General features: G+C 43.6%; 2 protein-coding genes across 2 annotated transcripts in view; one reads left to right on the top strand and one right to left on the bottom strand.

Annotated features, from left to right (window-relative positions):
- Positions 1 to 26: 26 nt before the first annotated feature.
- LOC115147520 (homeobox protein Nkx-2.3) lies at positions 27 to 3,384 on the top strand. Its single transcript, XM_029689759.1, has 2 exons — positions 27 to 922; positions 1,985 to 3,384. The coding sequence occupies exons 1-2, from the start codon at positions 451 to 453 to the stop codon at positions 2,620 to 2,622; spliced, it is 1,110 nt and encodes a 369-aa protein (XP_029545619.1). The 5' UTR covers positions 27 to 450; the 3' UTR covers positions 2,623 to 3,384.
- An 11,628-nt stretch (positions 3,385 to 15,012) lies between these two features.
- The window catches only part of LOC115147519 (mitoferrin-2), a 16,661-nt gene continuing 3,792 nt past the window's right edge, over positions 15,013 to 27,881 (bottom strand). The window contains exons 2-4 of the mRNA XM_029689758.1: positions 24,445 to 24,673; positions 24,165 to 24,221; positions 15,013 to 19,546 (exon numbers count right to left, since the gene is read on the bottom strand). Coding sequence (XP_029545618.1) covers positions 18,963 to 19,546; positions 24,165 to 24,221; positions 24,445 to 24,673 — 870 coding nt within the window. The 3' untranslated portion in view covers positions 15,013 to 18,962. The remainder of the gene's footprint in view (positions 19,547 to 24,164; positions 24,222 to 24,444; positions 24,674 to 27,881) is intronic.

Raw genomic sequence — 27,881 nt, 5'->3', positions numbered from 1 at the left:
GGTATTGTATATAGAGGGGGGGTTGTACAATGGAGGCGGGTCACTCTCTTCAATACCTCCGCTCTCCTCCCCTCCCAACGCGTCCAAATACTTAGCTCGCTCGCGCACTGGTTCCTCTCACCACCTTCCCTTTCTTTCTGTTTCGTACATCCCGCCCCAGACCCAGACCCAGTGACATCACGTGAAGAGACAAGGGGCTTCACCCAGCCCTGCTCCCATCTCCAGTTACAAAAACACACAGGAACTCAATTGTCAAAAGATCGCACCGCACGGCTGGTTTGTCTATAGCCTATGGAGAACCAGGCCACACTTATAGGACTAAACCTTTAACCAAACCTTTGTTTCTTTTCATCAGGGGATGAGTTGGGGTATCCAGCCGTTTAGCGCGCGCACCTCCGATTACCGAGCCTCTAAATCAAGTATTATTTAAAACGGGGTATATAGTATCATATGTTACTCAGCGGGTTCCATTTCCTTGATGCGCGCGAGCAGGACTTCGATGGCATGATGCTCCCGAGCCCGCTCACTTCCACGCCGTTCTCAGTCAAGGATATTCTGAAACTCGAACAGCTAGAGCAGCAGCAACAGAGGCAGCGATCTCAACAGCACCAATCTCGACATCTGGACCCGCAACAGATCCAACACCTGTCCCACACTCAGCAACACTTAGCACACCCGGACTCGACCCAGCAACAGCAGACCCAGTCCCAGCACTTCCAGGCGCCACCGTCCTGTATGCTCGCTTCAGCGGTCGACAGCCCTCCGTTCTCGGACGGGGAAGACAACATGGCTTACCTGAGTTCTCTGGCGCCCCAGGACGGGCATGGAGAGGCCAGTCTGTCCCCGGAGATGTTCGTCCATCCCGGGCTGGGCCACCTGACCGACCCGAAGCTGGAGGTAGACCTGGAGGATCAGGAAAACAGTGAGTTGATTAATAAGATGATTATTATGAGATTTTTGTTCCGCTGAAATGACGTATGAACAAAGGGGCACAAAGCATCGCTTTGAATAAAATACCTAATATAGCCTCTCAATATACACACTCATGATCATTTGCATCGACAGTATACATAAAACCAGAAAATGTAAGGAATCCGGAATAAATGATTGCGGAAGGTGAAAATGTGTCTTAAAAAGTGTCTTGGTTTTAGGCTAAATGTTAGGCGCAGGAGTTTTGTGAGTGTGTTATAATTTCAAAAGACACAAACGAGGCCTGTTATAATTCGGCAAAAATACATTTTAATCCCAAATGGGGTCTGGCGATTGATCAATAATTCAACAATCTCGTCTTTAAATATCAGATTTTTTTAACGTTTTACAAATAAAACATTAATTTAGGTAGGCAGCGGGTATAATTTAGGTAGGCAGCGGGTATAAACATCTCAACGGGTATAAATATGTTTTCATTATGCTATTGTCTTTATTCTAAGGGCTGCATAGACTGATAAACTAGTTGAAATTATGACAAACAAAAGTTATTGGACTATAACTACTTCATAACCAATAGAATAGCATGAATGTTATAACCAATAGAATAGCATGAATGTAAATACATCTTAAAAATAAACGACAGAGAGTTGGCCTAGCCTGCAACCAAGTGAAAGTAAACATTGTGGAAAAATTGTTGTCTTTGGTTTTGATTTATGGTCATACCTTTAGAGAGTATTTCTCACTATATAGCGCTTTTGTTTCTTTTACTTTATTTATCTAAACTCATTTATCGTGAACTATACACGTTTTGAATAGTTTGGATTAGACGTTTTACCCTCACGGTTTTCATAAGGTAGGACTATACTGACAGACAAAATAATTATACATTAACGTCAGTAAAACGAAATGAGTTAGCTGTACACATTCAAATAAGATACATTATGAAATATATTTCCCAAAATATTTTGTATTTTTATAGGCTACTTTAATAAAACTATATTCCTATTTTCAGAGTAGCCAACAAAATGTTTATGCTCATCTCTTGACACCACAGAGAGCTGTGGCGTGGTGTCCAAGCCGCTGGAGGGAGAGGACAGCGGCCAGGGGGACTCGGATCGGCCGGCCAAGCAGAGAACCAGACGGAAACCCCGGGTCCTCTTCTCCCAAGCCCAGGTGTTCGAGTTAGAGCGGCGCTTCAAGCAGCAGCGGTACCTGTCCGCTCCTGAACGAGAACACCTGGCGAGCACTCTCAAACTCACCTCCACGCAGGTCAAAATCTGGTTCCAGAACCGACGGTACAAGTGTAAGCGGCAGCGGCAAGACAAGTCCCTGGAGCTGGCAGGACACCACCACCACCCTCCCCCGCCAAGACGAGTCGCGGTGCCGGTCCTGGTCCGGGATGGGAAGCCCTGTCTGGGCGGGACTCAGAACTACAATGCTCCATACGGGTCGAACCCCTATAGTTACAACGGATACCCGGCCTACACGTACAACAACCCGGCATACAACAGCAACTACAGCTGTACTTACACCAGTATCCCTACTCTCCCCCCAACCACCACGGCCAACCCCTTCATGGCCATGAACTTGGGGAGCATTGGGGGGCTTAGCGCCTCTCCTCAGCCCCAAACGCACCAAGGGACAGCGGTCACGACATGTCAGGGCTCACTGCAAGGGATCCGGGCCTGGTAGCCCTACTCCGGGTACACCCTGGATAAAACCAGAGCATTGTTTTACACCCACACCGGTGACATTAATCGAATCCTCTCATGCCGTTTTTTAAGGGTTCTTCCCCTTTTTAAAATTAAGGGAGTTATTTCTCAGCAGTATTTCGGAAACAGTGTTGTTTTTATGTAGTTATAGGCCTTCGTGTCTGCCTGGTGGGGTGGCTGTCGTTGGATTAAGACTGAAAAGGTGCAAATTCAACATGTTTACTCCACTGTCGGTGACGGTCATCAGAAATAAGCTGTGCGTAACGGTTGAAATGGATTTATGACCAACAATGGTCGAATTTTATTTGAATGACCAACTATCCAGATAACGTTGGATATATAGGATAGGCCTAATCACGAGACTAGACGTTTGATAATTGTGATATACGGAGTAAGGGTGGTCTAGTCACGTGTAAGGATGTCCGGATTATTCAACACTGATGGGCTATAGGTGGAGTTCCCAATCTACTGTTCTCAAGGATTTGCTTGATATTTCTAATGTTTCTTTAGCCATGATGACATGAGAAGTGAGAGAGAGTGTTTGATTGTTTTCAAGCTTATGTAATTCATTGACATTTATTTGATTAATTCCATTTTCTCATTTAAAAAATCCTGAAACGGCAGAAATTGAAATGGGATATATTCCAACCTTGGGCTCTGAACACAACTAACACAATTTTATAAAATCTCATAACTTGCTTTCGAAAACAAATAAATTCCATATTTTGCTACTTTGCGCAAACTTTCCACGGTCCATTACATTCTTTGTGAGGCTCTTGAGAGTTTTCTATGGTGGGATCCTAATTCTCCCAGTGTGCGTGTGCGTGAGTGTGTGTGTGAGAGCGAGGGAGCGAGAGAGAGAGATGGATAGGCTAACTTCCCGTTATCTACAAGTTGTTCTAATTTGTCATGATGTCTGATATTATTGAAATATCACCTGCTTTTCGATGTGCCTTTAATTACGAGTATATAAAATGGGGATAGAAATAAGCAATAATGTTACAACATGCTGGATAAGAATAATCTCTGCAAATAACTTTCATCACAATCATCTTCAAAAAGCCACATCTAAAGTAGAATAGACGGCTGACAATGAATAGACTACACTGAGGCATGAATGGCCTCTTGGCAAGATACGACATGGATATCAAGACAAGAAAAGACTCATTCTCTCTCTTTAGACACAATTCCATTATTAAACCGGTGCACAATATTTCAATGAAAACTGTTAATTCAAAATGTTATATTCCCGCAATAGCAGGTAAACGTATTGCAATTGTAGCCTATTTATTCGAACACATGAACATAGCTTTTTTAGTGCTAGTCTGATTCAGGTTGTTAGCCACAGCTTTGTTATAAAATCTTGCCATTTGGAAATGTGTCGCGCCCGGAAGGCGGTTGGAGAAGGCCAGGCAACAGGCACACTCGAATTAATTGTGCGGGTGCCAGTCTGTGTGAAAAGAGGAAGTTATTCTCCATTTGAGGCGCTTTAAGGACGCGGTTAGCAACCTAAAATACCCTGAAAGAAGCAGCTCGAACGGGGCTGGAGAGGCCGAATAATAGGCCTTATTGGATTCCTGGACAAAAGGTGTATGGTAGGCTGGCCCGGCCACTCAGCAAAGACAAAAGAACCCAAGAGCTGAGAGATTGACGTCCTAATATTCCAAATTGAGGCACAGGCAGTGCGTTATTTTAACTGGCTGCAGCTATACTGCGATTGGGATAAGGGAAAAAAGTGTTCACTTTTGTTCGCTTTTGGGGAGGTTTTTGTTCCCGAAGAAAGGGCCTCTGATTGGGGCGGGGAGGGAGAGCCCCAGCCGGGGCAGCAGGGCTGGAGGTTAGGCAGCGGGGGGCGGCTGTGTGAATGAACGGTTATTATTGCTACAAGTTTCACCATTTCTGTCTATCTGCGGGAAAATGGAGGACAAGGAGCAGAGAGAATTCAACGAGGAGAAGAAGCATGGCGGCCTGGTTATGAGAAATGGGGCATTGCGTTATGAGAAAATAATATTTTTACAGAATAGAAATATAATCCATAGGTATTTGATCTTTCTTAAATCAAATTTGCAACATGTCGAAAATACCAGATTTTGATAAACTAGGCTATTTGAAATAGCCTACCATAGGCTAGACTCAATGTCAGTCCTTCAATACACTCTGAACATTTTTATTAAGATACATAAATCTAAGAAACTTGATAAGTCTAATTTATTAAAAGATTAACATAGCAGCCCAGTTGGACTTCAATGAGTAGACAATATGATGTTTCATTTTCCCACTATGTGACCTTCTGAATTCACTATTCCTTATGGGCGGCTCAAATCTGTCCTTATGACCTTTTGTAACAGCCAAACGTTTTGGATAAACGATTTATTTAACCATTTTTGTGCATACTTTTTTCGTTCACGTTAGCCTACAATTGTTAAATTTCTCATATTTGAATCATGGCAGACAGAGCTAGCCTCTGGCGGCAATGCCGTTGTCGCGGCTCTGTGGGAAACCGCCAGGCTCACGCATACCACCGTGGGCAGATCTGCAGAGCGCGAGGAGAGAGGAAGTGGAAATTAGACAGACACGCGAGCAGCGGTTCAGGCCAAAGACATTATCCAGACGAGGAGCAGCCGTCATCACACGGCCCTGTCGATGAGCGCCATAAATACTGGTCTGGGGAGAATCTCTGAGGATACCTCCCAAATGGCACCCTATTCCTTATTTAGTCCAATATTTGACATGGGCCTTGGACAAAAGTAATGGACTAGGCGATATAGGGAATAAGGTGTCATTTAGGACGCACAATGTGGGAGAATCTCTAATTACTAAAGAGCTAAACTAAAGCATCAGATGAACACACTCAATGCGTCCCAAATTGCACCATATTCCCTTAATAGTGCACTACCTTTGACCAGGGCCCATAGGGCATTGTATTGGAAATAGGGTTCCATTTGGGACGTAATCACTGTTATAGGAACTGGGAAAGGAAGGATCACTGTTGGCCTAGCTTAAGTGAGCTCCCCGTGGGAAAGCGTCAGAGCGCGAGAACAGTTGAAGAGTTGTCATGCAGCATCATCTTCCGGAGACATATTTTGAAGGGTAGGAGAGGGGAGAGGCTCCTATACTCGACATAAATTGAGCATGGTTTCAGATAAACGATGGGCCTTATTGGACAGGTCTGGTTAAAACAGGAACTAGCGATAGGCCTACGATACATTCTTAAAGCGTAGGCCTATAGGCTACTAAGTATTTTTTTTATTTGTATGTAACGTGTATTTAACTAGGCAAGTCAGTTAAGAACAAATTCGTATTAACAATGGCGGCCTACACCGGCCAAATCCAGACGACGCTGGGCCAATTGTGAGCCGCCCTCTAATAATAGTATAATACTAATAATACATAATAATGATTGTTATTATTGTTAATAGGCCTATTATTAGTATATACTGTTACTATTGAATAACAGTGCTGCAATAATAGGCTATTAGAAGAAGTTGTAAAATCACAAGCAATCATGCACGGTTTATGTGCTATAGACCACAAGAACAGTTCAACTGAATAATTCAACGTGAACTTTTGGGCTGAAGACAGGATTTTGACTCTCCAAATAGCCACTTGTTGTAGAATTATTTTCCCAAGCTCTCTGACAACTCTCATCCTCCTTTGCTTCATTTGTTTTTCGTCTTTCCCTTATCCCTCAGAGTCGCAAGAGATGCTCACTCCACAACCACACACTCAACCAGTTCACCCCTCCTATCCTCTCCTTCTTATCACCAGATGATCAGGCGCGTACCTCTTCGGCTATATTTGTCTAGATCGAAATAATCAAATAAACCCTGATGGTTTGGAACGACTGGACTACTGTATTAACCTATCGGGGGCTCTATATGGGGACCCTGCTCTCCCTAATCTCCTGTTGGGCCCAAAACAGATTTAAGACAATCAGGACTCCCCTAATGCACTCGCGCTACTAATAGGGATTAATTGAGACGTGAACAAAAGGAGGCCTCGAGCTTGGCACCCACTGATAAGGAACGTTCTAGACTAGAGTCTAGCTGGAGTTGTCACTCCACCGCTGCTTCAGGAGTAGAGCCATAGAGCATACCTGCTGTCACAGTGCGGGACCAGCCACTTGATGTATGTAAATAGATTTGGAGACAGCATGGAGTCGCCTCAGGACGCTAGCAGCCGCTGGCTGCAGCAGAGTTTACGTTTCTGATTTGCATCGGTTTTAGAATCAGCCAGGACACCATGACACAAGCCAGTATTTGACGTCCATGCAGGTATGAGGACGTCGGGAGATGACGTTGAAACCGCAACACTAGGGGCAACAGTGAGCGCTGTTACCTTCAAGTAGGTTTCGCTAGGCGTTATGGGATGGGGATGACGGGCGGCGGTGTAAGCGTCTGCATCCGATTCCAAAAAATGCACGTTTGAATCCAGCAATAGAAAGTTGCTTTTGATATTTTTGTTTTAAGCCTATGCCAAACCTTAACCCTTAGTTTAACCATTCGGATGAACGTCTAATTCTAACGTGAGACTGTGAGAGCTGGTACTTTTGAATACCCAATGGTGGTGTGAGGCTCTCAAATTCAAAGGACCAGAGCAAGCTGCAGCTTGCTGTGTTGGAGTGACGTGGACCTGAGATAAAAAGAAGCGGCGACCACGAGGAAGAACAACACAAACGTGGAAATGAAGATTCTAATCGATTCTCCATGAGGGGAATGGGAAGGTTCATTTAGCCTTATGTCAATACAATAAAACAATAATTACCCAAATGTTTGTGTTTTTGATTTGACATCAACACCCATCGAAAAATACCAGAAAAGGTTGGTTTCAATTAGGCTATTGACACACTTGCAATTTGGTCAAGCTTTTTCAATAGAGTTAAAGCAGCCAATGCTTAAATGTGATTTTTATGCATGAATATCTTTTATTTTACGCCATGCATATATTTTTCTCATTATGCTATTATTCTTAAATATTTTCTGACATTGTGACACACACGCAAACAGTTTGGTTATGCGGTTCTCTCTACACATGACCCTAAACGGTTTACACTAAACCTAACCACAACCGCATCCGGTGCCGTTTGTGAGTTTTCCTCTCAGATGGCAGATTAAGTACTATTAAATACTTATTAGTCATTATTTCTCTTTAAATCTACACAGCTGTGTGTGTGAGTGTCGAAATGTCAGAAAATACTTTAAGAACAAACAAATATGCATGAGTAAAATAACAAAAACGGATGCATGAAATCTAGAAGTTTACACAACATTACAATAAACTATATTTGACAGGCACACAAATAAATAAAAAAAAGAGAGATTGGTTCCAGAAAGGTTCGAATCGGGACAAATTCTCTTAATTGGACCGTCTTTGGACAAAAGGTGTCCAATTGGGTGCCACTTAGTAAGATCAGTTCTGACCAGCAGAGAACTGTATGGAAACTAGTCTTTCAGGGTGAAAGAGAAGTGGATAGGGCCTTGGCCTTTGGTTTTGAAGAGAACGTGTGAAACAACACGCCCTAAGGAGGGCCTGGCACCCTATTCCCTATATTGTAGCCAGGGCTCTCATCAAAAGTAGTTCACAATATTGGGAATAGGGTGTAATTTGTGACGCAACACAACCCTTGCTGATGCGGGTTGAAGACACATGACACCGCCTCCAGTTGTTGCTTTACAGTACCGCGGTTGGTTTGATTCATCGTCGGGGCCTTTAGAAACATTTCCGCTAAAGAGAGAGAGGTAGTTACAAACAGAACCGCCCGCGCCTACTGTATTTACCTGTAAGTGCGGTTACCTACACACACACACACACACTTTTCAAACTGAAGTACGTCATTAGCAGCTGTTAATGACGCGTGCACAACCACACAATATACCTCTCTTCCTCGCTTCGTCAACATCGAAATAACAAAGCCATGTTTTCACCAAGACGTGCCCAAACAGCGCGCGCGCAATCTTAACTGGGATAGGAGGAAGAGGGGCAGGGAAGGAAGGAAGAAAGAATCAACTGCTGTCATCACATTCCCCAAGCAGGGAGCAAATGTTAGTTAAAGACTGCCGTTAACCATTGGATGATATGGATGTCGGCAGTGCTTAATTTGAGCTGGATCCTGTCGGAACAGGATCTGCCATGTCTCGGTTTTGGGCTGTTTGTTCCGGTATCTCTTATGGCATGACATTTTTTCTCTCACCTTTTGCAATGTAAAAATGATAATAAAAGCCATCAAAAAGTTCATTCAAGTTGCCTCTTCGTTAATTCTTAGTTTGTCAGTGTCAAAGTAGCCTGTCATTTCGATCATTTGTGCAGTAGGGCCTATTATGGTGTTTTCATGACAACTGGGAAAAACGAGGCCAAATCATTACGTCGGTGATCTTCAAGTTGGAAAGTCGAAGTTCTAGAAAGAGGCCTGGGTTCCAGACTTGCAATTCCGAGTTGGATGACCGTTCAAAATGAATTTGCCCAGTCGGTGCTAGTTTTTTCCCCCGAGTTCCCAGTTGTCTTGAATGCACTAAAGTCGTAAGTATTACATTTTCAGTTCCGAGTTCCAAGTTGTTTTGAACGCAGCATTAAAAAAGATTATGCCAAAGTATTCAGTCACGTAAAAGGACGTAGAATTGCATGAAATGCGTTTCTAAAAGACAAACATTTTCCCCATGTATGCAACTTATGTAATGCCTCTACACTACTGCTCCATGCCACTATAAAAATGTAGTGATATGCATGCAATGTTTTATTATTATAAAGGAGGTTTGTTTCTCATGCGTTCCGGTACCTCAGAGCTCCCCAGGTCACCCCCCTCTCGCACTCACATTCTGTTCCTGTACCTGATGATTTACAAATGAAGTACTGGATGTCGGTTGTGTATGCGGCTATGGCATGACGCAACATATAGGGCTGGCTAGACAACGGACTAAAGTAGAGGTCTATGGGCCGTTGATATGGGCACTATGGTTTACAGACAGTCTCAGACATCCGAACAGCTGAACATTTTCGTTTTCTTCTCCTTGCCAAGTTTGTCATCCAAGTTTTACTGTTTCTTGTGCTGGGAACCAGGCTTTGGCGCGGGTGCGGACCTCCAACCGGGCCGAGGCTAGGTCGTCCATCAGCCGCAAACATCTAAATATTTATCCCCTCTCTGATCTAGGCCTTACACGATAACCACCCAATGCTACTTTCTAGGTCAAAACAGACGTCGTTTCTGGGAAATTTCGGTGGGAATCATTCATCCAGTGCTGACCAACACAACTGTCATCGTTTACATGCGCGAGGCTAACAATAACATTGTATTATTGTTACGTGGCAACCGATTAGCACCCCAGCCCCACAGGACACTTAAACCCACCCCAAAATAAAACATACAAATGTTGTAGTCTATTTGAAAGCTTTTTTGTGACACTAACTATTCTTGCCAAATTGAAACCATGGGACTACAAGGATCTATGTGCGCAAAGCATAGTTCTGATATATTGAGCATTACAAGATTTCACATCCCAGATCACAGAACTGTTTTGTAGTGAATTATTCTTTCATAACCCATTAATAGCATCACCTTAAAAGGTAGGCTAACTAAAGTGCAGAGTATCAAAATCCTAAAACATTTGTAAATCTGTTTTTTCTAGGGGGGTGCAATCGCAGATAGAACCTTATGGCTCTGAAATGTCAACCTGGGTTCAGCCATGAGATTCTGTCTGGCACAGAATGTACAAATGATTTCAATAGAGAAGTAGGCTACAGACTTTTCATGATTAAATAAAGATAATACCCTTCTTTCTAATCGCATCATCAAATATATGAATTAATGTTCATCACACATTTGTTAAATCGATAGTTCCCTAACATGACAAATACACTATATCCTATGGATAACTAGCAACATTGCTAAAGCTTAGCTCTAGATCAGTAAACTGATGTAGTATTCTGGTCTCTGACACCCGAAGTCAGTAAACTACGTGCTAGTTATCAATAAAATATGGTAAGATTGTAATTTTAGTGAAATAACCCTTCCATGGAGGTTTTCGAATTAATATAAAACAAGACAAAAACAACAATGTCTTTCCCAAACATGCTCTATGGCAGGGTTTCTCAAAGTCGGTCCTGAGCGCCCCCCCCCGTGCACGTTTTGGTTTATGCCCTAACACGACTCAGCTGACTCAAACAATCAAAGCTTGATGATGAGTTGGGTATTTGAATCAGCTGTGTAGTGCTAGAGCAAAAACCAAAACATGCACCCAAGGCGGGCCCCAGGACCGAGTTTTGGAAACACTGCTCTAAGGCACCTGTATTTGTTTCTACCATAAACAGCTTACATTATGGACATTCTTCTGAAAAAGTGGTGATTTTTTTTGAAGTAATTTAAAAAGAGGACCAGAACCCACAATATAAATAATCAAGGATGTGGGACTATAACGTTCTATCTGCAAAATGGATGGTTTTGAGATTAGTATTTTTAAAGTGATGTCTTCCTCTTTCATGCCTCAATAAGTATACTGAACCAAACTATAAACGCAACAATTTCAAAGATTTTACTGTGTTACAGTTCATATAAGGGAATCAGTCAATTGAAATAAATTCATTAGGCCCTAATTAATGCCTTTCACATGACTGGGCAGGGGCGCAGCCATAGGCTCACCCACTTGGGAGCCAGGCCCACCCACTGAGGAGCCAGGCATAGCCAATCAGAATGAGTTTTTCCCCACAAAAGGTCTTTATCACAGACAAAAATACTCCTCAGTTTCATCAGCTGTCCGGGTAGCTGGTCTCAGATGATCCCTCAGGTGAAGAGGTCCTGTGCTGGCGTGGAGACACGTGGTGTGCGCTTGTGGGGCCGGTTAGACGTACTGCCAAATTCTCTAAAATGACATTGGAGACAGCTTATGGTAGAGAAATTAACATAAAATTCTCCGGCAACAGTTCTGGTGGACATTCCTGCAGTCAGCATGCCAATTGAATGTTCCATCAAAACTTGAGACATCTGTGGCATTGAGTTGTGACAAAACTGCACATTTTAGAGTGGCCTTTTATTGTCCCCCAGCACAAGGTGCACCTGTGTAATGATCATGCTGTTTAATCAGCTTCTTGATATGCCACATCTGTCAGGTGGATGGATTATCTTAGCAAAGGAGAAATGCTCACTAACGGGGATGTAAACAAATGTGTGCACAAAATTAGAGAAATAAGCTTTTTGTGTGTATGGAACATTTCTGGGATCTTTTATTTCAGCTCATGAAACATAGGAACAAGACTCTACATGTTGCGTTAATATTTTTGTTCAGTGTATTTAACACACACACACACACACACACACACACACACACACACACACACACACACACACACACACACACACAAAGTATTGAGACCCCTTGACTTTTTCCACATTTTTACATTACAGCCTTATTCTAAAATTGATTAAATAGTTTTTTCCCCCTTCATCAATCTACACACAATACCCCATAATGACATAGCAAAAACATCCTCCAGATGTGACACTTGGCATTCAGGTCAAAGAGTCCAATCTTGGTTTCATCAGACCAGAGAATCTTGTTTCTCATGGTCAGAGTCCTTTAGGTGCCTTTTGGCAAACTCCAAGCAGGCTACTGAGGAATGACTTCCGTCACGGCCACTCTATAATAAAGGCCTGATTGGTGGAGTGCTGCAGAGATGGTTGTCTTTCTGGAAGGTTCTCCCATCTCCAATGATGAACTCTGGAGCTCTGTCAGAGTGACCATCAGGTTCTCGGTCACCTCCCTGACCAAGGCCCTTGTCCCCCAATTGCTCAGTTTGGCCGGGCTCTAGGAAGAGTCTTGGTGGTTCAAAACTTCTTCCATTTAAGAATGATGGAGGCCACTGTTTTATCTGTGCCTCGACACAATCCCGCGTTGGAACTTTACAGACAATTCCTTCGACCACATGGCTTTGTTTTTTCTCTGACATGCACTGACAACTGTGGGACCTTATATAGACAGGTGTGTGCCTTTCCAAATCATGTCCAATCAATTGAATTTAGCACAGGTGGACTCCAATCAAGTTTCAGAAACATCTCAAGGATGATGAATGGAAACAGGTTGCACCAGAGCTCACTTTCAAATCTCATAGCAAAGGGGCTGAATACTTATGTAAATAAGGTATTTGTTTTTTATTTTCAAAACATTTCTCAAATTTCTAAAAGCCTGTTTTCTCTTTGTCATTATGGGGTATTGTGTGTGGTTTGAAGAGGAAAATATTTATTTAAATCAACTTTAGAGTAAGGCTGTATTTTAACAAAATGTGGAAAAGGGGAACGGGTCTGAATACTTTCTGAATGCACTGTATTTAACCCTACATACAACTATTTTTGATTGTCAACACAGCAGTGTGATTGGATTGCAGACATAACCTGACTGCACAACGTTATGGTGTTTGCCCAGATACAACGTTAAAAACAATTCTTTGTAAATATACTTTTTTTAAAAACAATCTGACATCTCACATGTAAAGGACCACCTAAAGAGCAACTCTGTGAATAACTTTTTTCTTACCAAAATGTCAGACCTTAACCTAAGGTCATGAAGTAAAGAATTGCTATGTGTTTGGTTCAAATGAGAAACACCCTTTGAATGAAAACCATCTGAGTAATGGACTTTTTATTATGCTTCAGCCCTATTCCATCAGGACTAACCAGCAGCTTGTTAAGTCTGGTCTGTTCTATGGCTTATGTTCAGACTCCGGCCTAGAGAGGCCTGGTCGCTGTCTCTGTTCAGCTAGTACACTCCTTGCCACTCCTGTCATTTGCCAAAGACAGGAGAGGCGTGTTAGCTAAAAAGACCTTGGCCCATCTGTAAACGCCTTAAGGGAAGTGCACAAAAATAAGGAGTATGACTAAATCATAAATCATTAGTCTTTTTGCTTAGACCTACTTCACCAATGTTGGCCATCTAACAGGGTTGGGGTCAATTCCATTTCAATTCAGAAAGTGAAACAAATTCCAATTGTACTTTTTCCATATTAAAGAGCATTGAGCAGAACTGAAATGTCAGTGTATTTACTGAATTGACTGGAATTTAAATGGGATTTCACCCCAACCCTGATATCCTAGTAATTTTATCCTAACCTAATGCAATGGATGATATAGGCTAGGCCCCACACGCTATTGTAACATGGTACACCTCGGGCTGTCGTCTCTCTGGGTGCAACTCAAAACCAGTATGACAGTGGATAGCCTAGACATTCATCATTCTCTGTATATTTCCATGAGACATTATTTTTGTGTGAAACATACAAGTAACTGCCAAAATAAAGGAAACAATATTATGAAGTGTCTTAATAGGGCGTTGGGCCACCATGAGCCATCAGAACATCTTCAATGCACCTTGGCATAGATTCTACTAGTGTCTGGAACTACGTTGCAGGGACGCGACAGTTCTTCCACCAGAAATTCCATAATTTGGTGTTTTGTTGATGGTGGTGGAAAATGCAGTCTCAGAATCTCTCAAGAATCTCCCATAAGTATTGAATTGGGTTGAGATCTGGTGAATGACACACACACACACACACTTACTTTAAATCACCTAAAAATCTCTTCTAATCATGGCAAGCAAAATAATGGTCAGTTGAGCAGTTTTCTACATGACACGAAGCACGATGGGATGTTAATTGCTTAATTAACTCATATATACACTTTCTATCTCTCATGTACTCAAATGTTTCCTTTATTTTGGTAGTTACCTGTATATCTCAATAGCTGGATATCATAGTGGTGCTGATACCGCTGACACACACCATATTACCAAACTTAATTATGACGGATGTTATTTACACACCATCCACTCAAGGCTATGATGATGCGAGTTATTATCCTGCATCCTAAATGACCCTACAGAGTGCACTACTTTTGACTAGAGCCCCATAGGCCCTGGTCAAAAGTAGTGCACTAAGTAGGGAATAGGGTGCAATTTGGGCTGCAGACATTGTCTTTGTGCGTTTCATCTGCCACCAGCTGCATCACTGATGAAGAGGTTTTAGATTTTCGTCCCACATTAAAAACACCACTGACACACAATTTATCAAACTATGGACAGGGCTGTATAGGCTGGCTACAGCTGAGGTTATTCTTGAAAATATGGGCCTACGCACACGGGCAGACAAGACCAAGACAGACAAGACAGAGGGTTTGTGAGGAGGCGTAGGGATGGAAGAGGGGTAAGGAGTGAGGAGAGTTAGGGAGGAGCAATACCAGCCACCTTAGTACACAAAGTGCAGGGGCAATACCTTCTATGACAAAATAAAAAGTTACAGATTGCAGCTTTAACATGCACTTTTCCAGTGTTTTACTGTTATTTTAACAGACATTTCTTACAGAACATTTTCCCCAAAAAAGAGACAGGACACATTGTAATGGATAATTGCTCTCCAGCTCGTGGGGGCAGCAGTCCCAAGAGAAGACCCTGCTTCTGCGAGGTGCTGCCCGTTAGCAACTATTTATTTACAATTCACAAAATAATACAGGAAGAAGTTTCTCTTTCAATACAGATCAATCCTCTTCCCTAATTTTCATCACATCAAATTCACCCATCCCCCGTTCTTTCAGTCTTTGGTTTTCCACTCCCAAACATGGCACACGGCAGGAAACACTCGTACATTCAGTTATCTTTTCTCTCTCCAACTCCTTTAAAGGGGAAGTTCAGTATTTTAGGAGCTAGTGGTGGCTAAAGTCGGCTGACGTTTGTAGTGGTTGTTTAAAAAACCCTGAAGCATTGATAAGTTTCTTCTGGCCCATAGACTACTTTCAAGATGAGGAACCATCTGACAAAGTCGTCAAATAGTGAACTTCCCCTTTAAGTTAACTGTTAACATATTCAAAACGTTGTTCGCTACTTGTGTATTCAGTATGTTGTAGTATGTTGTTTCTACCTATATGTTCTATAGGGTGCCGTTCTGGGTGGCAGTTGGTTAGTCTATATGGAGGGGGATATCCTGCCAAGTAATCTATTACAAGGATGCAAAATTCCCCTAACTTCCCAAAAATTCCAAGTTTTTCAACAGGTCATTGTTGGGGATTCAGGATGCCCTGCTTTTTTCCTAATGATTACAGGAACATTTCTGGATAAACTGAGAATTTTGAAAAGTTCCCAGAATTTTCCAACCATATTAAGAAAGAACCTATATATTAAATCTTCACTTATCAGGTCGGTTCCAGAACACTTGGCTGAAACTCTACTCCTTTACAGCTAGAATGAGTTCATCTAGGATAGAGTAGTCCTATTCATACCGTGTTCTTTTCTGTAATAATATGGCTTCAGAAATGAAGGTTCGGATCCAGCAGGACTTTGTATTTGTGCGTTTGACTCATGGCGGCTGATTCGAAGGCCGTGTGTACGTAGTATATGTTGCTAAAAGTTACCATAGGATCAGTAACTACATGTAAGTTACTATTTAAATGATTAGTTACCATAGATAAGTAACTAAATGTAAGTTACTATTTAAAATGATTAGTTACCATAGATAAGTAACTAAATGTAAGTTACTATTTAAAATGATTAGCTACCATAGGATAAGTAACTACATGTATGTAAGTTACTATTTCAATTATTAGTTTCCACACAACTGTAAATGACTATAAGTGGTAAAAAGCGGTGCGTGTTCAGAAGGTTCCGTCCCAAATGGCACCGTATTCCCTATATAGTGCACTACTTTTGACCAGATCCATATGAGCCATGATCAAAAGTAGTACACTATATAGGGGCCAAGATGCCATTTGGGACACTGCACGCACTCTCAAGGGAAAGGTCTTCTGCTCCCTGTGGGCCCTGGTCAAAAGTAGTGCACTATAAAGGGAATAGGGTGCCATCTGAAACAAAGCCCATAACTCTCAACAGTCTGGTAGACTGGAGGTGTAGTACACTCTCCTACCATCCTCAGAGGTTCTGTTCCAAATGGCACATTATTCTCTATATGGGGTCCTAGCGCTTTGCACCCAATGTTCTAGCGCTCTGCACCCAATGTCCTAGCGCTCTGCACCCAATGTCCTAGCGCTTTGCACCCAATGTCCTAGCGCTCTGCACCCAATGTCCTAGCGCTTTGCACCCAATGTCCTAGCGCTTTGCACCCAATGTTCTAGCGCTTTGCACCCAATGTTCTAGCGCTTTGCACCCAATGTTCTAGCGCTTTGCACCCAATGTCCTAGCGCTCTGCACCCAATGTTCTAGCGCTCTGCACCCAATGTCCTAGCGCTTTGCACCCAATGTTCTAGCGCTTTGCACCCAATGTCCTAGCGCTCTGCACCCAATGTCCTAGCGCTTTGCACTCCTATTTTATTTATTCATTTCCCTCTTCCTCATTCAGTCAGTCACATCCACACACAGTCAACACCACTGCCTTGATCAACTCCAATGTGTTAAGTTGAATATTTCAAGTCAAAATACTCATATTCCTCAATGTATACATACAGGCGGAGAAATAAGTTAACACAAGCCAAGTCACTATCTCAAAGACGGAAAAGGCAGTTATTGTTTTAAATAGCGTTGCATGAAACAATTTCCGGTGAATTTAATTCCCATTTCAGACTGCTAGACGTTAATCTAAATATAGTCCAGTGGTAGTAGTGACTACAGATATATCCTTAATGCAGAATCCACTGTCTCCAGTCATCACCCAATACAGATGTCTTCACTTGGTCGACGTCCCCATGACCTCACCTTCCTCCCAAAGTGTGCCCTTGTTCACTTCCCTTCACTGATTTGAAAGGAAATGACTGGTATAATAAATATGGTGGAAACTCTGACTAGCCCATGCCTCCACCAACCCAATGCTATTAGATTAGTGGGAAGTAGTGAACGAGTGCACATTTGCAGGAGAAAGTAGATATTATTGGGACTCTTTTAGATCTGTCCATAAAGTCAATGGAGGGAGGACGAGACTCAAAGCCCCCTCGTGGTTATAGTAGGGAAATGCAGAAATATAATTCTAAAAATATATACAGTAACTGGACAGTTTATTAGGTACATCAGCTCATTCACCAAAATTGATCGCTCCTACAGACAGTGAGTAACGTGGCTGTGGCTTGCTATATAAAGCAGGCAGACAGGCATTCAGTTACTGTTCCATTGAAAGTTAGAATGGGCAAAACGAGTGACCTAAGCGACGTTGAGCGTGGTATGATTGTTGGTGCCAGGTACGCCAGATCCAGTATCTCAGAAACGTCTGCCCTCCTGGGCTTTTCACACACGACAGTCTAGGGTTTACCGAGAATGGCGCGACAACCAAAAAATGTCTAGTCAGTGGCAGTCCCGTGGGCAAAAACAGCTCGTTGATGAGAGGTCAAAGGAGAACGGCAAGAATGGTGCAAGGTAACAGGCGGGCCACAAACAGACAAATCACAGAGCAGTGCAACAGTGGTGTGCAGAACATCATCTCAGAACACACAACTCGTCCCTCCTTGTCACAGATGGGCTATTGCAGCAGACGACCACACCGGGCTCCACTCCGATTAGCTAAAAACAACAGGAAGCAGCTCCAGTGGGCACACGATCACCAACACTGGACAATTTAGGAATGGAACAACATCGGCTGGTCTGACAAATCCCGGTTCCTTTTGCGTCAAGCTAATGGCAGAGTCAGGATTTGGCGTATGCAGCATGGGGACTTGTTCTCCATCCATGGACTCATCCTGCCTGGTGTCAACGGTACAGGCTGGTGGTGGTGGTGTACTGGTGTGGGGAATGTTTCCTGGCACACCTTAGGTCCCTTGATTCCAATTGAGAAAAGAACGTTTCCGACACCTTGTAGAATCCATGCCCCAAAGAATTCAGGCTGTTCTGGAGGCAAAGGGAGTCTGACCCGGTACTAGATGGGTGTACCTAATAAACTGGCCAGTGTATATTTGTGTATATTTGAATTAAAGTGCCATGTACAGTATGTCTATAATAAACTATGTGAAAGATGGGGACTTGTTCTCCTATGTGAGGGGATAAGAGGTCAGGTGTAGATGGGACACAGCTTTTGGCAACAAAAAACAAAACTTCACTTTTGCTAACCCTTACACTTTTCCTAACCTTAACCTAATTCTCCTAAACTGCTACGACAATTCTCCTAACCTGCGGCGTAAGGTGAATTTTGACAAAAGCTGTATCTCTTCTAGTCAAAAACACTAGGGGAGGGGCTTTTATTTCCTGGTTAGTTTAGAAGGTCAGAGGTCAAATGGTCAGAGGTGGGGTTACTGTGGGGTGGTTATAGAGTTAGATAGAGGGGGAACTTGGCCCAAAGATATGAGCTGAGCCCTCTAGTACATCTCTATGGAGGTGGGTTCCTTGGGGGACATTTTGAGTGAAGGTCATCTCTCCCTCTCTACTTCTCTCCGTCTCGGTGGTGCAGCCTTCTCTCGTACTGGCGCTTGGTGATGACGTATTTGAAGAACTCGTAGACGGACCAGCTGATGGCGGTGGAGGGCATCTGATAGATGATCCTGGCCTGGACGCCCTTAAAGAACGCCGCCCCACCCCCCATCCTGTACACAGTCCGGAACGCCTCCCCTAACCCGGAGATGTGGCGCCCCCCAGTGGCCGACGCCGTCCCTACACTTGCTCCAACCCCCAGCGCTCCTGGGACCTCGGCATGGACCGCTAGGGCCTCCTGGGTGTTGAGGAGAGTCTTACAGACGTCCAGCGGGGTGGTGGCGGCGGCGGCAATGGCCCCGGCAAGCGCCCCGGAGATGACGTGAGAGGAGGGATTGTACTGTCTGTGGGGGTTGAGCAGCTCCTGGAGGTACTCGTAGGTCATGAAGTGGAGAGCCTGGAAGGGGACGTTCATGGTCAGCTGGGTGGTGTAGGAGCGGTAGAAGGCCCCGGGGCCCTCGCGCCTCCAGATGGAGCCCACGCAGTCAGACACGCCGCGGTACGGGGAGTTGTACATCTGCATACGCTGCTTCACCACTAGGGGGGAGAGAGAGAGACAGTTTAGAAAGAAAAAGGAACAGATGTTGAAAATACACTGGAGCTTTTAAAGTACACAACCAGACAGAGAGGAAGGTCAGACTAGAGGAAAAGGGAGAGGAAGAAAGAACAGGTGATGGCAGCACAGAGAAGAAAATAATAGTGGAAAGGAAAAGAGTACCACATCTAGTCAAAACAGAGATATTAGGCTTTTAATGAGGGATACAGTTGGGACACACCATCAAGGGATTCCCCACTGCAGCCAATCAGAATGAGATGAAACCCGTCTCTAAAGGAAACGCTACTTAGGAAAGTAAAAGGAAATGGGGCTTATGGAATTCGGAACACCAGAAAGTTCAAAGCGTCCAATCCGGTCCCTAGTGACCCAGCCGGTGGACCAATGGCACAGCTGGCTGGCACACCTGGGCCCGGTCAGGTTGCTATGGAAACACCAATCACCATGGCCAGATGTGTGTGAGCCAGCGGATGTTAATGCTATCGAGCTATACACTTGAGGGAGCAGGATGTAAACACACACCTGAAAACCGGTTGACTGATGACACTCACAGATGTGTGTTCCGATGCCCCTTTAGTTAGATGATGCTAACCCTCAACACTGATCTAAGGCCAGTTTTACTTTTCCTGCCCTAAAGGTCAAGGATAGGATATGACTAATGTAAGCTGATCCTATATCTGTGCCTACTAGCAACTTCTACCCAGGTGCTGCTCCTAATGGGCACCCCCCAGTCCAGTCTCAGAGCTCCCCCTAGTGTCCTGTAGCAGTATAGAAAGAGTTGTGGGGATGTGCTAGAAATACTCAGAGAAGGGATTACTGTTCTATTAATGTATCAGGGAGTCTGACGCTGCAGATATCTAGTGTGTATCAGGTGACATCACTGTAGTGCGCGCGCACGCACACACACACACACACACACACACACACACACACGGTCGCATTTTCAAAACGCACCATCAGAAAACCTGCGTCTTAAACCATTTCACCTGTGTTTTATATCGAAAGTCATTTTTTTTTGCTTTAATAGAGCGCGCAACTCTAGTTTTTCATCACACAAAATACATAACTGCAAAACATTCGACAGAAAATCGCTTTCATCAGATGACAGAAGTGCAACGTTATTTGGCTAACAGCCACAAGTAAATTAGCTTACAATAAAAAAGTGTTTTCATATTTCTGTTTATCATAAACCAGGTTTCCATTCAACCTTTTTATGTCCGATAAAACATTTCACGACAGGCCTGTTGGAAACAGCACGTCTGTAACCGTTCCAGACGTTGATAAAACCCGCTAGACAAGGTGGAATCTGTCTCTGTAGAATGACTTGTGCCAGAAATGGTGATGGAAACGCTTATGTGCAGATATTGATATAACAACCATCATATTGAAGTAAACGTGGAGTAACGTGATGACATGTGTGGTCCTCTCACTAAGACTCGTTAGGACAGCATGCAGTTTATCAGGCTACAGATGAAATAAGTTACCATGAACTTCACAGGGTGGTGAAAGTGCACAGTGATGAGCTTGATGCTCTTTTCCAATATTTTCTTTAACCTTTATTTTATCAGAGTCATACTGAGACCAAGGTCTGTTTAACCGATGTGCCTTGAATTACAGAAAAAAAAACATGACTATAGATACAAAATGCAAGTAGAGAGAACAACATGGTCATAAACAAACACATTCATCATTAATTAGGTCTTCAATCAGCTTTCTGAATGGCCATAGAGGCACCAGAACATCACATTCAACAACATTTTGAAGATTGCACCTCATTGTGGAACAAAAAACTAAAAGCTGATTTACCTAACTCTGTAGAGACCAAAGGAATTTTCAGAGTTAACCATCCCTGAGACTGGGTGTGGTAACGCGCATGTCTAAAGTTTAGTGAAGATGTTAGGTACAGTGGGGACTTTTTGTAAAAAGGGCTTTACATTTACATTTAAGTCATTTAGCAGACGCTCTTATCCAGAGCGACTTACAAATTGGAAATGAATAACATAGCAATGTATGAACCTACGCGACATCAGAAGAATGCAGTGACGAGCACTAAAATTGTCACCCGTAATAAAGCGCAGTGCGCTATGACAAACAGCATCTAACGGCTTTAATGAAGTGGCAGCTTCATCATACAGATGTCGGCGCCATAGGCTACGACCCATAGGAACGTCGACTGAATAACCTGCTTTCTGCTATTTAGCCAGAGGCAGGACCTACTTCTACAGAAGACCATATTTATTCTCAGCTTTTTTACTATCAATATGCTTTTTAAAAGACAGCTTTTCATCTATCCAGATGCCCAGATATTTGTAAGCAGGGACACAATCAATATGGACACCATCCAAAATGCATGCTTAAATCAGAGCTATTTTTTATATGTGCTCCAGAGAACAACATGTGCTTAGTTTGACCTGTATTCAATACTAATTTCAGGTCAATAAAGTTTCTGTAATACAATTTACATTTAAGTAATTTAGCAGACGCTCTTATCCAGAGCGACTTACAGTAGTGAATGCATAGATTTCATTTCATACATTTTTATTCCCCCCGTACTGGCCCCCCGTGGGAATCGAACCCACAACCCTGGCATTGCAAACACCATGTGTTGCAAACACCATGCTCTACCAACTGAGCTACAGGGAACCATACAATGACGGCAGACTGTTGTTCAGATAGCGGCTGGTCAACCGTAGGGGAAATCGCATAAACAACCATATTACCGGCATACAAGTGCAGGTTACAGTTTTTTTTTTTTTAACAGACACGTCGATATTGCTAATGTAAACAGTAAAAAGTACAGGGCCCAGAATCCACCCCTGCGGGACACCTTTTGTAATATCCAGGAAAACTGATACACATTGAGTTCTATCTGTTAAGTAATTTTTAAACCAGTTACAAGCAGGCTGGTCTAGGCCAATTGAGGAAAGCCTCCGAATTGGCAGTGAGTGATCAACAGTATCGAAAGGTCAATGAAGAGGGCAGCACAATGTTGCCTTTTAGCCATAGAGTTAACCACATCAAGGAGGGATGCAGCAGACATAGTGCTATGACCTGGTCTATAACCAGACTGATGTACATTTAGAATACATTTCAAATATAAGAAAGAGCTTTGCTGAGAATGAATCAAGGATTCTAATAGTTTAGCTTAGCAAGACAGTTCAGATACAGCACAATCATTATTTAGGTCACAAGGACATACCGGGGGTCTTATTCTGGTGACATGATGATCGATGCTTGGCTGCCGTTTGACAAATTAAAATAATCTTGCTATTTTGTCCAAAATAATCTCATCATATAGGCTAGAGCCCTGCACGTGAATGAATAATTTTCAGCACAAGCCCTAGCCAGGCCCGCTTGCTTCTGCCAAATGTAAGCCCGGCCTCGCCCTGCCCAAAATCAGAAATAACTCTGTTAGGAAATCCATAAACTGCTCCTCTCTGTCTGTCATTCACTCCCTGCGCACAGCTCGCTCTGCATGCACTCCGCGCATGGCTGCACCGAGTATCCATAGCAACTGCTCCGCTTGGGCTGCTCTGCTTAATGAAGAGACATGAGATAGCAGTTAGCTGTTAGCTACATTTCCTCACTCTATACTCCGATAAAACTCAAGGATTATTATTATTATTTTCTGTAAAATAATCCCTCCTGTTTTATATTTGGTGATGAAACACTTGACACCACGTTATGATATTAGCCAGATATCACTGTACTGCGCAGCAGAGCACGAGCAAATGACTCCACATCAAAATGTTAGTGATGGATTTAATGATCCCCGAGCCCTGCCCGTACCCTAGTTACTGATGAAGAAACAGGCCCTACACGGCCCTAACCTTAATGTCGGGACCCGTCGGGCTCGGGTCTGGTAGCAGAGCTCTAATGTAAGCTATACCCACGCGGTATCTACCAGCTGTTGGCTAGAGCGGACATGGCCACATTCTCAATGTAACGCAACAGTTGTTTTGACAAAACCACCAGTAGAGTTGAATATGCGATGGAAACCCATTTAACATGGATTTTTTAACGGCAAAAGTAATTTGTATGTACACTACGTAATCAGGCAGCCTTTAATCAGCAACAAGTCAATTTGATGGAAACATCTCTGGTGGAGGGAAAAGCAGATTTTACAATATTCACATGAGAATCTGTCACCAGTTGGAGGGAAATCTAGCTAGTGAAAGAATGTAGCAGCTACATTTCCCAAGGTTTTACTTAAAGTTAATCTTGCAATTTAACTTTCTACCGGAGAAAAATGACACCAGAGGAAATGACCGGAGAATGGTATCCTACACATCAGTCAGAGCGCTGTCTGGTGATCCAATGACAAGAGAAGATATATTATTTCATCAGGGTGAAGTGCAACTGAAGCATGAAACTACTCCTTTTACATTCATGATTTGGACCAGAATTTACAATAAGCAATTTAGATCTGCGTTTGCAAAACACAGTAAGATATTTATTTAGCGTTTTATCTTCCCTTTTCTGCATGAAAAAGAATCCTGCGTTAACCCGACCCCTGCACACACACACACAAAGTATGCACGCACACACACACACACAAAGTATGCACGCACACACACAAACAAAGTATGCACACAGTTTTACCTTCTGCTGGGTTCATGATTGCATCATGGAGTACAGTGGCCATGCAGCCTGCCATTCCTGTTAGAAAGAGACAGCAGAGAGGGTAGAGAGATGGTTGGTTACCAGTGCAGTTAGCCAAAAACACATAGCAGTGGATGTTGCAACTTTCCTTCATACTTTTCCTTAATGTGTCGGTCTCTCAGTGACCGTTGGTCAAATTAGCAACATTGCTAATACCTCTAAGGTACAGTATGTATGCACATGTCAATGTCTCAGTGAATGTGTGGCTGTAACGCCGTACCATTAGCAAAGTGGCTGTTAGCTCCCGGGTGGACCACATTGCTGAGTGAGAACTTGAGTTTCTCATAACAGGCGAAGTACAGAGCATGGGCTGGCCCCGCCCCTATCGCCATGACGTTCAGCCCCCTCACAGGTCGCCACACCCCCTCGGTACGCACGATCTGACGTAGCGCGTCCATCACGTTACGGTAACGCGCCCCCGGCTGGGGCTGCAGGCTCTGCATCCGCGTCTGGAGAGAGAGAGGGAGGGAAGATAAGGAGGGATAAAGGGGGAGGAGAGGGACAGAAAGAATGCAGAAGAGGGGGCGGGAGAAACGAGAGGAAAGGGCATCAACGCATGGTCAATCAACTCTTTCAAAGTTCAGCTAATTAGTGGGTCAACTGATATGTGAAAAGTAAGAGTGCAGTCACAGTGCAGTTCACCAGGTGCAATACACTAGACGGTTCTCTGTATAGCCTAGCAGTATGTTCGCGTTTACTGGCTCAAAGTCAGTTAGGTAGGTAGACGCATCACAATGCCAAGACATAATAACAAGGCCTGAGGCTACTGGGTTCCACCCTTCCTCTGTCAACAGGGCACCAGTCACTGTGTCACAACAGAATAATGCTCTGTATGGGAAGGATGGAGAAATAACCAAACTTCTGAGATTGCGTCAAGAGTAGAATAGCCTCCTGTATCCAATCACAGAGGACACCAAGATGGAAGGGTGGGGAAATGACTTCTGGAGGGCAGGGATGGAAATTCCCACTCATGACTACACACACTTCTGGGAAACGGAAAGTCAGAATGAATGTGGAGAAACAGTGTTTTGTTGTCATATACATATATATATATTTTTTTACACAAGACCCTAAAAGACGGCCCCAACTTTCATTGTTTCTAAAGTTGTTTCAAGTGGGGTTTTTCACAACGACAGATAGCACAGGCCTTACAGTTTAAAGGCCATTTCGGCACCTCACCAATTCTCAGAACCAATACAACACTGTTAGATAGACCTCAACACCAGTCTGTCCTTGGCATCCCACTCCAACCCCTGTTACTAGAAACACTGAGCTAACAGTCAACACCATCTCTACACAATCACACGTACTACCATGTTCATTTTACTGCCCTGGTCATTTTCACATGCGGTGTCATCTACGCCCTGTGGAAGTTGCAGTGCGCACACACACACACACACACGTGCTATGTTTGCGTTGTGTCTACAGCAACAACGGTACTTTCATCCCCCACTCCTCTCCTCTTCAGGAAATGTAAACATCAGAACTGCAGACTTAGCATTACCCTGGTATAGACAGACACCTGAGAGTCCAGCTTCAGGGGGAAATGAAAGGATAGGGGTTAACCTAACACAGCTGAATCCCCTGGGAAAGTCCCCCCTTTCTGAATCATTTCCTGTCCTCGTCTCTCTCGTCCTTCTCGTCTCTCCATTATATTGAGAAGCCCTAGATTTGCAGTCCAGGCAGGCCACAGCCCGTGCAGCAACAGAGTGACACCAACAGAGTGACACCAGAGTACAGTACACAGGATGGGGAAACCAGCTCAACATATTAGTGGTCTCCTCTCCTGTATGAGAACAGTTGTATCCCAAATGTCACCCTGTTGCATAGCCTATATTTCACTACCTCTGACTGGAGACCTACTGTAAGGGCCTTGGTCAAGTAGTGCACTATAGAAGGAATATGGTGCCATTTGGGATGCGCAAAAAACTGTTTGGCCTCGTCTTGTGAGGAAAGTCATGGTTGTCGTGGCTGCCATTGACACTTCATGTTGGTTTATACTCAACTCAAGCGCTCATGGCCGTTACAGCACCCGTCATCATGGCCGTTACAGCACCCGTCATCATGGCCGTTACAGCACCCGTCATCATGGCCGTTACAGCACCCGTCATCATGGCCGTTATAACACCCGTCATCATGGTTGTTACAAAACACTCGTTACCATGGTTTGCTGTCAAGTGTTTTAGGGCTATGATCCTCATGGCTTGGCAACTGCCAGTCCTCTTCGCTGTCACAGTGATCTCAATATAAACGGTCTCATCAGATCCAATAGCACATTTATAAGCTACTAGCATCGTCCATTAATTCATACCAAGAATGATTGTTAATCACTTAAAGGTCTAGTGTGATCACGCCTCCAACTGGCAGTGCATTACATCTCCATTGGCAGCTTTCTGAAATAGTTTCTGTACTGTAGCTGAATGGGCCTAACTGGAAATCCTGCAACTACACCGATGATGCCAGGCTCAGGTCAACCGGCGTTACGGCACCCACAGGCCCGGCGTTACGGCACCCACAGGCCCGGCGTTACGGCACCCACAGGCCCGGCGTTACGGCACCCACAGGCCAACTGGTACGGTGCCAAGCTAGATAACTTCTAGCTAAAGGGCAGGCCCTTTAGAAGTCCTGGGTCATATTCAACAGGAACCAAACGGGCGGGCAGTGGAGAGAAACTGCTCCTCAGCTCAGAACAGGGCGAGTGTGTCCTAAATGGCACCCACAGGCCAGTGTTACAGCACCCTGTACCCTGAATAGTGCACTACTTTTGAAGGAATAAGAATACGCTGCCATTTGAGACAGAGACAAACCTTGTAAAAGGTCCCAGCAGCAATGAGGAAATTGTTATTTTGAAAATCTATGGAGGAAACAGCGAGAGAGAGGAAGGAAGGAGCGCCAACGCAAGTTCCTTTATTTACCCATGAGTGACGTCTGTCAGAGTACCGTTTCAACAAGGCAGGACTCTGGGCTAGGAAAATAAACCAGATCAAACGAGGAAGTAGTAGTCTCTAACTAGCCCATGACCACCATTATCAGCCTTACAACAACCCAATGACTTGAGACATGTCCCTAGTAAATCAGTGACAGGCAAGTGTGCAACAGTCAAGATTGATTCTGAAAAGGTCAGAACAGTGAAAATACAGTGCCTTGCCTTCAGACAGTATTCACACCCCTTGACTTTTTCCACATTTTATTGTACTACAGCCTCAACTTAAATTGGATTCAAATGTAGATTGTGTCACTGGCCTACACACAATATGCTGAAATGTCAAGTCAATAAGTATTCAAACCCTTTGTTAAGGCAAGCCAAAATACATTAAGGAGTAAAAATGTGCTTAAGTCATCAAATAAGTTACATGGACTTAAACATGTGCAATAATAGTGTTTAACGTGATTTCTGAAAGACTACCTCATCTCTGTACCCCACACATACAGGTAATTGTAAGGTCCCTCAGTCAAGCAGTGAATTTCAAACAAAAGAACAGGGAGGTTTTCCAATGCCTCGCAAAGAAGGGCACCCATTAGTAGATGGGTAAAAAAAACAAAAAAAAAACAGACATTGAATATCCCTTTGAGCATGGTGAAGTTATTAATTACACTTTGGATGGTTTATCAATACACCCAGTCACTACAAAGATACTTCCTTCTCAGTTGCCGGAG

Source organism: Salmo trutta, chromosome 14 (genome assembly GCF_901001165.1).
Source record: "Salmo trutta chromosome 14, fSalTru1.1, whole genome shotgun sequence".
NCBI lineage: Eukaryota > Metazoa > Chordata > Actinopteri > Salmoniformes > Salmonidae > Salmo > Salmo trutta.
The sequence above is the reverse complement of the archived record's forward strand: the minus strand, read 5'-3'. Positions and strand labels throughout refer to the sequence as shown.

Coding starts and splice junctions, on each gene's coding strand:
- LOC115147520 (XM_029689759.1), top strand. CDS start 451: ATGTTACTCAGCGGGTTCCATTTCCTTGATGCGCGCGAGCAGGACTTC. Junction 923..1,984: donor CCTGGAGGATCAGGAAAACA/GTGAGTTGATTA, acceptor TTGACACCACAG/AGAGCTGTGGCGTGGTGTCC.